The following is an 11,508-nucleotide window of genomic DNA, read 5'->3' as shown; positions in this document are numbered from 1 at the left end:
TCGGTCAAGTATGCCGTTTAGCTGATGTCGGTTTCCTGTTGTCTTTTAACCATGTTTCATGTTGATGACATGGAGGGTTCTGTTCGGATAATGGATCATGGTTTGGTCCATTCTAATTTAGACTCACAAAGGCTTAAGCCCATCAGGTCATTACAGACTTTCTGAGCTGAATTCTGGAAGTGGGATTGGTATCCATTTTACATAACATTGTCTTAGTAACTGTTAAATACATAATTTATTGGAGAAGTGACTGATACATGAATCCTCAAGTTCAAATCTCCAATTTCTTCGAATCATAAACATAATCATACATTAAAATAATAATAAAAAGACAAAGCAAGAAACAAGAGAACATAGCACAAAAACGCTTAAACACCATTTTACGGTCTGTCTTTCTAAGGTTTGACAGGAAATAGGGGACTGAGGACAGCATGAAGAGAATACAGATTGAGCACCAAGTAAACTATAGCTGCGACGAAACCTGCTACAAGGGCTCCAGTGACATGGTCGCAGAATTTTGGAACTTGTCCGCAAATGGGCAGCCAACCTGCATGACTGTTCCCCTTCTTGCCAATCTGAGCTATTGCCAAGGCAGCTGAGATACTTGAGGTTAGTAGCATTGCTATGACCACATCTAGGATCACAATCAGGCGCCAAACCAAACTCTTTGAAGAGAGAAAAAGAACTATAAGGCTGTAGCCACTTGCAATTGCCTCAGCAATCACATAATACCTATGCCAAAAATTTGATTACCAAGAAATAATATTAGGAGACCAAATGTGACGATTATCTCAAGAACCCCAAGCAAAAATGAAAAAGAGAGAGAGAGAGAGAGAGGATGGTGAATCTTACTTGAATGTAGGGGAGTTGGTATATTTTGCAGAGAATTTCAAGTTCAAAACGTCGGCAGAGTCATGGCTAGTAACCATGACAACTGTTGCAGAGAGAGTTGCACCTAAGGCTAGAAGCCTTAGGAGGGTGGTGATGATCCCCCTGGCTTTGACCATGAAGATCGTCTTCAAACTGACTCAACCAGTCAAATGATAGGAGGCAAGAACTGGAACTCTTTTGAAAAGCTTAAATGAACCTGATAAAGTGAGGAAAATTGATGCAGATGTCAGATGTGAACGAGATGAGTACAGCACTGTTCTTGGAAGACAGATAGGTGGTAGTGCACTAGTTTCCTCAACATATATTTGAAGAGGAACAGAATGATTTGGTAACCTGCCAAAGCTTAAAATTTATATGTTTTTTATCTTAAAAAAGAAGAAGCATGTGTGACACTGAAGAAATTCAAAAGAAGGCACTCAAATCTATTGGGCAAGTTTTGCAGTTATGTTCCTATATGATTACATGTACAAAGCTTTGATTGCACGGAGAAGGTTCCTGCATTAGCTCGATATAGCTGAATCTGTTCAACTACCTCTCTGAAAGACGTACGGCTATTGCCAGTTTTTTCTGTCCACCTGGGCTTTAGCCTTTAAGTCTTCTGCTAGTGGTCAGCTAAGTTAATTTATCTTTACAAAATGGATGGCCCTTGGAGGATTGATAATGCATACCTTGTTCCCTTACTCATGCATATTAAACTTCCCTTTTTTAGTACAAAAGAAGTGTGAGTTATACCACGAGAGAAAATTATTTTTAATTAGAATTTCGATTCGAGATTTTCATAATAAAATCTCAAATTATTGTATTATATTAGATATTTATTCTGTTAATATACGATAAACACATTTTTCAATTCTAAAATAAAAAAATGTAAATAAAAAATATTCTATCGTTCCACAAATTTGAGATATTCAAAAGTGTTATTAATTGAGGTTTCCATTTGCCTTGATCAGATAACTATCAATCTTGTTTTGTTTTGTTTTTTTGTTGTTATTTTTATTTTTTGAGGGGGTCAGGGCAAGGGTTGACAGCTTTGTTTTCATGTTTGGGGCTTAAAACGGGCCTTGACCCACTGAAGCCCACCACATGGGCTTGGCCGCCTGGTTCAATACTACTTGGGCCTTGAATTGACCATGATTAATCCAAACAGTTCACAAAATGAACATAAACGTACATTTAGTGCTCATTTGATGAACGAAAAATAATTTATTAAGAAAAAAATTTTATATAAAAAATTTATAAAGAAATTTAATATTTTTATTTAAATAAATTATTTAAAATATTTTTTATTATTTAGATGATTTTATGAAAATTATTTTTAATAATTGTAAACGAGTCCTCTCGGTGTTAAAGATGACAAAATATGAGTTGGTTACAAAATAATAGTAATTTTTTTTATAAATTAAAATTAAGAATAAAAATAAAAATAAACAAAATTAATAATGATATTTTTTAAATTATTTAATTATATATCTATAATGAAGGTTACTTTTAATTTTCAGAAAAACAAAAAACCATCTCATCAATTTTTTAGCATAATATTATAAAGTTATCAATATTTATTTAATTGTGTAAGGTAAGATTAAGATATTAAAAATCTATATTTATAAACATGTATTCATCAAATAATAATTATTGAAATATTTTTATTCTAATTATTAGTAGAGATTTATTTAATTTATAAATAAATTTTTTGATTTCATCAGATGATTTTATTACATTTTTTATTTTAATAATATTAAATAATTTAAATATTAATATTTTAATTTTTAAAGTTAAATATTAATAATTTTTAAAATTTTAAAATATTATTAATTAAATATCCATAATTATCAAACTTATACTAGTAGTTTTAGTATAAAAGGTTTTTTTTATTTTTTGAAAATGCCTCTCATAGACGTAAAATAGTTTACATGATCATTAAATTTTGTATTGATTTGAAAAATATTTTACATTTAAAATAATTTTTTTATCTTTTAAATAAATATAAATTTTAAAAATATTAAAAAAAACATTTTACCTCAAAACAAAATAACTTTTAAAACATTTCAAACAAATAAGGATCCGACCCGATCCGTCCGATTGACCCGTATCCGATTGTCTGGTTGACCGCCTTCTCTTAAAACCCGTATTCATGTAAAATGACCAAGAAAAATCTTATTTCTTTCAGAACGCCATTCACTATCCCTTCTCCCACTCTCACCTAGGGTTTTACTTGCAAATTTTCCCTCCAAATAAAAGCAAGAAGAACAGCGCCAAACAGAAGAAAAACCCTAGCTATGGAGGACGACAGTGAGTACGATCCGCAACTTATGGACGACGAAGACGACGAGGAGATCACGCAGGAAGACGCGTGGGCGGTTATCTCAGCTTACTTCGAAGAGAAAGGTCTGGTGCGTCAACAGCTCGATTCGTTCGATGAATTTATCCAAAACACTATGCAAGAAATCGTCGACGAATCGGCCGATATTGAAATCAGGCCAGAGTCACAGCACAATCCTGGTCACCAGTCCGACTTTGCTGAGGTTTTTTTCTTTTTTCATTTCTTTTGAAATAACGCTAAAATTTCGGTTTCTAGGGTTGGAGGTAGTTGTTATTGGAGTTTCATTAAAATTTCGGTTTGTAGGGTTCGAGGTAGTTGTTATTGGAGTTTAATTGTAGGTTGTTTGGTTCTTTTGACTTGAGAAAGTTACATGTAGGAATTGTGACAAATAATTTTGTAGTTGATTTGAATTTTATTTGTAAATTTTGTTTATTCGGTGCTTACCTGAGGTGAAATTAATTAAAAAGTTAAGGAAGCGATCTAGATAATCATTATGGAGAGTTTTTTTAAATAAATACAAAGTTTAGAAATTAATAACGTGTACAGCCTCTGGATATTTAGCTTCTTTCATTTAAAATCGTAGCTACTTTATTAAGATACTAAGTTCCCTCCATATATTACCACATCTAACATAATGCTGCCGGAATTGATTGGTTTGACTATTTCTTGTTTTTCATGGTTAGTTATCAATGTAATTTCAAAGTTAACTTACCATAATTGTCATAGTTTCCAATCCCTTCTTTATTTGTACTATGTTGGAGATGTTTCCTTTCAATAATAGATTGTATTTGAAGATTGTTTTACTTCCTTGCTTGCTTGTGTAGCATCTTAGCTCTTTGACGGTCATATTAAGCCCAAGGTTTTCAAGTTTTTGTTCCTTAAGTTAGTTGTTTCTTTTGTTTGGGTTTCTGAGTACTAGTGCTTTTCTGCAGACTATCTATAAGATTAGCTTTGGTCAGATCTACCTTAGTAAACCTATGATGACTGAGTCAGATGGTGAAACTGCAACTTTATTTCCAAAAGCTGCAAGGTTGAGGAATCTTACTTACTCAGCTCCGTTGTATGTCGATGTAACTAAGAGAGTTATAAAGAAAGGGCATGATGGTGAAGAAGTCACTGAGACTCAGGATTTTACGAAAGTGTTCATTGGGAAGGTTTGCAATCCAAACTTTCTATTAGTAAATGGGTGAATTTCACTTTTGATATTGACCGCTCATTTTTTCTATATTGCATGTTCTTAGGTTCCTATAATGCTCCGGTCAAGTTATTGCACCCTATATCAAAATTCAGAGAAGGATCTGACCGAGCTTGGGGAGTGTCCATATGATCAAGGAGGGTATTTCATTATCAATGGGAGTGAAAAGGTTCTAATTGCTCAGGAGAAGATGAGCACAAATCATGTCTATGTCTTCAAAAAGAGGCAGCCGAACAAATATGCCTATGTGGCAGAAGTTCGGTCCATGGCAGAGTCCCAGAATAGGCCACCAAGTACCATGTTTGTGCGGATGCTTTCTCGGACTAGTGCCAAAGGGGTATTACTTCTGGCATTTGGGATGCTTTTTCCACCAACCTCCAATCATTCAGTGCAGTAGTTTTAAAAGCAAATGGTTTTACATTTTTTTTTTTTGGTTTTTATGTATAAACTGCAGGGCTCTTCAGGGCAGTACATTCGTGCTACTCTTCCATATATTCGGACTGAAATTCCTATCATAATTGTCTTTCGGGCCTTGGGATTTGTTGCTGACAAGGACATATTAGAGCATATATGCTATGACTTCTCCGACACCCAGATGATGGAGTTGCTTAGGCCTTCCTTAGAAGAAGCATTTGTGATTCAAAACCAGCAGGTGCATTTTCTTCTTCTTTTCCCTTTTTAATCTCAAAGTTCTGACTTGAGGTGCTGTTTGGGTTGAAAGGTTGATTGGAGTGAGTGTTATTGTGGCTTTCATTGCTCCTGTGTGAACTAAGTTTTGTGCATTGATCATTTCTATCACCTTGTATATTCCTATGTGTGTCAAAGTTGCACTTTTCTAGTCTATTCATCTGATGATTATGAGATGGTCAGAATTAGGGCTTGATCCTCTTGTGATGTTGATAATTTCTGCTGCTTGTGTTTAATGTGGCTCTCTCGTTCTCCTCTACCTCAGGTTGCACTAGATTATATTGGTAAAAGAGGAGCAACTGTTGGTGTTACCAGAGAAAAGAGGATTAAGTATGTCCTGTGTTAGCAAATTTCCTTGGGTGATGAAATGTTTAATGTGAACATTTGTAATGCTCATTGAGAAGCTTCTGAGCATCTTCCTTACAGGTATGCTAAAGAGATCCTCCAAAAAGAAATGCTTCCTCACGTAGGTGTTGGAGATTTTTGCGAGACAAAGAAAGCTTATTATTTTGGGTAGGTATAGTGTTGGCAATGACTGTGATTGTATTATTATATTCTGATTCTTACTATATCGTCCTCTTTTATCAGATATATTATTCACCGGCTGCTTCTTTGTGCACTTGGCCGGAGGGCGGAAGATGATAGAGATCATTATGGCAACAAGAGGTTGGACCTTGCTGGTCCATTACTTGGAGGCCTCTTTAGAATGGTATGTTTTTAGGCAGATAGTTATTGAAATGTTGATTGCTCAATATCATTTTGACAGGCTATCTGATCTTTGGTTGTGATTTCTCTGCTGCAGCTTTTTCGGAAGTTAACTAGGGATGTGAGATCTTATGTGCAGAAGGTTCTTTCACATAATCATTGCCTTTTCATTTTCACTGCAATTTGACTTTCATTTTTCCTAGATTTGTACTTAAAAGTTTAATGGCTTGATGATAGTGTGTTGATAACGGGAAGGATGTGAACCTGCAATTTGCTATCAAAGCAAAAACTATTACAAGTGGTCTTAAATACTCACTTGCTACTGGAAATTGGGGGCAAGCAAATGCAGCTGGTACTAGAGCTGGAGTGTCACAGGTAAGAGCTGATTATTCAGTTTATGTAGTGTGGATTTATACTGAACTGTTCCTCATCCGAGTTTTATGTCATAGCATGAAGTACCTGTACCTTCACCCATTTGCCTTCCCAATTTGCAAGTCCTCATATGATGTTCATTTGTCTTCTTTTATAGGTGTTAAACCGTTTGACATATGCCTCAACTTTGTCACACTTGCGAAGGCTCAATTCTCCTATAGGACGTGAAGGTAAAACTACTTACTGTTTTATATTATTCATTTGTCCTCCCTACTCTAACATGCATAGATTAGCCTCATTTGTTTTGATGATTTTTCTTTGGTTGTATTTTGTTAGCAATTCAACACTTGTTTTTATAGGCTCTTATGGTACTTTAACTAATAAAGGACGTCTTGACCAGGGAAATTGGCTAAACCACGTCAGTTGCATAATTCACAGTGGGGAATGATGTGTCCAGCGGAAACACCAGAAGGACAGGTGAGTATTTTTCCTTTTAAGTAAACTTCCATATGTATTTGTTGATAATAGATTCTTCTGACCATGTGGCGCTCATAATTATTTGTGGCTGCATCAGGCCTGTGGACTTGTAAAGAATCTTGCCTTGATGGTATACATAACTGTTGGATCAGCTGCATATCCTATTCTTGAATTTTTGGAAGAGTGGGGTACGGAGAATTTTGAGGTGCATACTCTTCATAGTTTTCTGCCAATTTATACTTTATTTTTTATATTTTTTTCCTAATTTGATAATTTCCTTCAATTTTCAGGAAATCTCACCTGCAGTTATTCCTCAAGCTACAAAAATTTTTGTCAATGGTTGCTGGGTTGGTGTACATCGGAATCCTGATATGCTTGTGACAACATTGAGACGGTTGAGAAGACGGGTATTGTATTCTTTGTGTACTTGGATCTTGTGCATAAAACTTTATCTTTCAGCTTAAGTGGAGTTTCATATAGAGAACCTGTTGTTTGGTTTGCAAGCTAATCTATGATGTGGAATTATGTTATGATTTTTATGTAATATTGTCGCAACATGGAGGTCCAGCATGATTGAGAAGCATTTATTGTGACATCATAAGTTGAAAGAATGCTGTTTGTGTTTGGATGGTGATGAATCTTTACAATTATATGTGCAGGTTGATGTCAACACTGAAGTTGGTGTTGTTAGAGATATCCGTCTAAAAGAACTTCGAATATATACTGACTATGGTCGTTGCAGTCGACCATTGTTCATTGTGGAGAAACAAAGACTTCTCATAAAGAAGAAAGATATTCATGCACTGCAACAAAGAGTGAGCAACTTGTAGCCTGCTATATGTTCTTGTACTTAAGTTTATTTCCTTCCTGTCTATTCATTGGTTTTATTCTTTCAGGAAAGCCCAGAAGAGGGTGGCTGGCATGATCTTGTAGCAAAGGGATTTATAGAATACATTGACACGGAAGAAGAGGAGACAACAATGATTTCCATGACCATCAATGTGAGTAAAAATAGTTTTGATTGGTCAAAATAATGCTAGAAGAGTTGAATGTACATTCTACTCATCTAGCTTCTTGAGAGGATATAAGGCAATCTCTGAAACTTAATTGTTTAAATTCTGTTCCAGGATCTTGTACAAGCGAGAGTCAATCCAGAGGAAGCTTATTCTGAAACTTATACCCATTGTGAGATCCACCCTTCATTGATTTTGGGTGTTTGTGCTTCAATTATACCATTTCCTGATCATAATCAGGTATGCTTGTGCTTATATTGAACATCATCTGATTGGATATGTTTAAATTTTTATTCCGTTTTATTTACTTGTTTATTGTCAATGCTATCAGTCCCCGCGTAATACCTATCAATCTGCTATGGGTAAGCAAGCAATGGGAATATATGTTACGAACTACCAATTTCGAATGGTATGTATTGCTTCCTATTTACGTGATTATAACTGTCACACCTGGGAAATATTGTCATGATTTATCCCTCTGTGTTCTACTCAGGATACATTGGCCTATGTTCTCTACTATCCCCAAAAGCCACTTGTTACTACACGAGCTATGGAACATCTCCACTTTCGGCAGCTACCAGCTGGCATTGTAAGTGTTGGAACTTTTATTATCCATTTCCATAGTTGCTCTCTCTTTTTCTATAATTCTTACTATTGTTTCTTTGCCTGTCTTTTTATCTTAGAATGCTATTGTTGCTATTGCCTGCTATTCTGGATATAACCAAGAAGATTCTGTTATTATGAATCAATCATCAGTAGACCGTGGATTCTTTCGATCACTTTTCTTCCGCTCTTACCGGTAAGATTCTGTTGATATGTCTTTTTCCTACTTTTAAATTGTTAGATAGGGGCCTGTTGGATCCCATACTTGAGTTTGTTCTTACTCCTTATAAATGTTCATGTAAATTTCCATCCCTTGCAGGGATGAGGAGAAAAAAATGGGGACCCTTGTTAAAGAAGATTTTGGTCGACCAGATAGGGCTAATACTATGGTGAGGACTGAGCATAGCCTCATTTGTTTGTTGCTTTTTGCCACTTCAAAGTTAATATAATGTGAACCAAATACTAATCATTTGATTTAAATAAGAAAATGGTTCAAATGTGAAACTAATTCAAACATAGTTTTTCTATTAAAAGAGTATGATTATGTGTTTTGTTTTACATGGGATGGAAATCGAATTTTTAATTTTTTTTAAAAATACTACTGTTTTTGTATCTAAACGCACTTTCTTACTTTTTTCTTAGTGTGCTAAAATAACAAATAGATAAGCTCATATTAAATGTAGGTTTGAGTAATACCATGGAAAAAGAGTATTGGCATGGAGAAAAGGGTTTCCAGTCATTGGTTGCCACTTGTGTGAGTGTTTGCATTTGACACATAATTTGCTTTTCAGGGAATGAGGCATGGCTCTTATGATAAATTGGATGATGATGGTCTTGCACCTCCTGTAAGTGGAAAATTTAGCATGCTGCTTCTATGTGAATCCCATTATTGTTGATTCAACCATAATTTCTTAAGATTAAATTATTGTTGTCCCTTAGGGAACAAGAGTTTCAGGTGAGGATGTAATCATCGGAAAGACCACGCCGATTTCTCAGGAAGAAGCACAGGGACAAGCATCACGCTATTCAAGACGTGATCATAGCATAAGCTTACGTCACAGTGAAACAGGCATAGTGGACCAAGTAAAGACTTTGAATTGTTGTTACTAATTGTTTTAAGTAGAGATATTGCATTCATATATGTTGTTTTAGTCTGTACAATTTGTAGTTGCTTATGGTTTGTGACTTCTTCATTGTACTCACTTTTTTAATTCTTTGCTAGGTTCTATTGACAACTAATGCTGATGGGTTGAGATTTGTGAAAGTAAGGGTAAGATCTGTTCGCATTCCCCAGATCGGGGACAAGTTTAGCAGTAGGCATGGTCAAAAGGGAACAGTGGGCATGACTTACACGCAGGAAGACATGCCTTGGACTGTGGAAGGCATTACACCTGATATCATTGTGAACCCACATGCTATTCCTTCTCGAATGACAATTGGTCAGCTTATTGAATGTATCATGGGGAAAGTTGCAGCTCACATGGGCAAGGAAGGGGATGCCACTCCTTTTACAGATGTCACCGTAAGTTACAATCTCTTGATAGATTTGGGTATTTTCTTGATTTGAGTTTATTTGATGTTCTCTGACAATGTTATAGTAGTTATTACCAGAAATCATATGCTTGTATGGTAATACCTACTCTGAGTGACAGGCTGAAGTAGTAATAGGTGCATTTTAGAGATCCTAGAGATAAGAGCTTTGGAGTATGGCAATCTATTTTGACTAGGAAGTGTTATGGTGTAAATGTGATATAACTATGGATACGGTTTAATCTTTTTAATTGTTGTTTGATGTTTTAGGTGGACAATATCAGCAGAGCTCTTCATAAATGTGGGTATCAAATGCGTGGTTTTGAGACCATGTATAATGGGCACACGGGCAGGCGCCTTACTGCTATGATATTCCTGGGGCCCACATATTACCAAAGACTAAAGCACATGGTTGATGATAAGATCCATTCACGTGGACGGGGCCCTGTGCAGATCCTCACAAGGCAGCCTGCAGAGGGACGATCCCGTGATGGTGGTCTCCGTTTTGGAGAGATGGAAAGAGATTGCATGATTGCGCATGGTGCTGCTCATTTTCTTAAAGAGAGATTGTTTGACCAAAGTGATGCATACAGGGTCCATGTGTGTGAGCGTTGTGGGTTGATTGCTATCGCAAATCTAAAGAAGAACTCATTTGAGTGCAGAGGATGCAAGAATAAAACTGATATTGTTCAGGCAATCCTTCTCTTCGCCTTGTTTTGTTTCCTTTTATGCCTTGTGTTACGGCTTTTGTATTTGTCTCTAACGTGTGGTTTTGTTGGTATGATAATTGCGCTGCAGGTATACATTCCTTACGCCTGTAAGCTGCTCTTCCAAGAGCTTATGGCCATGGCAATTGCTCCAAGAATGCTCACAAAGGAACTTCCCAAAGACCAAAAGAAGAAAGGAGCCTGAGATACGTGAGCAAATCAAGTCCAGTTTTCTTCCTCTTCATCTTGAAGCCTGCCGACAGAGGACAATTGGTATAAAAAGAGCTCAAAGATGGATATTCTAAAGCCAAATTCGGCTTTTTTAGTGGCTGGCTAACTCTTGCCTGTGCTGAGATAGAAAGTCAAAGCGGGAGTGAGAGATGGTTGTAATAAATAATCTGTTCCTTTTTCACATAACCGCTAGTGAATTCATGTGTCTAGAGTGGGGATTGTGTATGAACATGATGTTGTATCATCTATCATTTATGTTAACCTTTGTAGCCCTATCCAGAATGTTAGTACTAGTTAGGGGCTTATTCATTACGATGATTTATTGCTAATCTTGAATTTTTCTGTGGATATGTTTACCAAATTTTGGAAAAGAAAAGGAAGATATACCGCTATTCTTTTCTGTATTACTCTCTTTTTGTGTGTGTTCTTTTTCTAGAGTTTAGAAATGGCATAATATTTAAAAATAAATTAAATAAACTATTATGTTTTATTCTACTTAATTAAGTGATTGTATTTTTATTTTAGATTAAATAAATTTTTATTATTAATGTTTGATTAACTTATTGATATATATTGTATAATATTGATGTAGTATAATGATACAATCATATGTTTATTTTTTAATTAATTTTATATTTTTAAATATAAGATAATAAAAAATATTTTAATTGATAATAATTGATCTATTATTAATTAGAAAGATATAATTAGAAAAAATAAAAATTTATATGAATTTTTGTAAATAACATAAATTTTTTTAACTATTTATAAATATTA

General features: G+C 35.1%; 2 protein-coding genes across 2 annotated transcripts; one reads left to right on the top strand and one right to left on the bottom strand.

Moving 5' to 3' along the window:
• Positions 1–181: 181 nt before the first annotated feature.
• On the bottom strand, positions 182–1,365 carry LOC110424597 (CASP-like protein 1C1). Its single transcript, XM_021439198.1, has 2 exons — positions 853–1,365; positions 182–732 (listed from the first exon to the last, which is right to left on the bottom strand). The coding sequence occupies exons 1-2, from the start codon at positions 1,005–1,007 to the stop codon at positions 396–398; spliced, it is 492 nt and encodes a 163-aa protein (XP_021294873.1). The 5' UTR covers positions 1,008–1,365; the 3' UTR covers positions 182–395.
• Positions 1,366–3,053: 1,688 nt separating this feature from the next.
• On the top strand, positions 3,054–11,135 carry NRPB2 (DNA-directed RNA polymerase family protein). The gene is made up of 25 exons (XM_021438810.1): positions 3,054–3,413; positions 4,144–4,365; positions 4,453–4,743; positions 4,861–5,058; positions 5,359–5,423; positions 5,520–5,606; positions 5,682–5,802; positions 5,896–5,940; positions 6,036–6,173; positions 6,328–6,400; positions 6,571–6,647; positions 6,745–6,852; positions 6,938–7,054; positions 7,307–7,462; positions 7,544–7,648; positions 7,775–7,900; positions 7,992–8,069; positions 8,154–8,249; positions 8,344–8,459; positions 8,583–8,652; positions 9,055–9,108; positions 9,203–9,346; positions 9,486–9,785; positions 10,064–10,486; positions 10,592–11,135. The coding sequence occupies exons 1-25, from the start codon at positions 3,168–3,170 to the stop codon at positions 10,703–10,705; spliced, it is 3,570 nt and encodes a 1,189-aa protein (XP_021294485.1). The 5' UTR covers positions 3,054–3,167; the 3' UTR covers positions 10,706–11,135.
• Positions 11,136–11,508: the final 373 nt, after the last annotated feature.

Source organism: Theobroma umbraticum, unplaced genomic scaffold (genome assembly GCF_002168275.2).
Source record: "Theobroma umbraticum cultivar Fairchild unplaced genomic scaffold, ASM216827v3 scaffold_204.0, whole genome shotgun sequence".
Taxonomy (NCBI): Eukaryota; Viridiplantae; Streptophyta; class Magnoliopsida; order Malvales; family Malvaceae; genus Theobroma; species Theobroma umbraticum.
The sequence above is the reverse complement of the archived record's forward strand: the minus strand, read 5'-3'. Positions and strand labels throughout refer to the sequence as shown.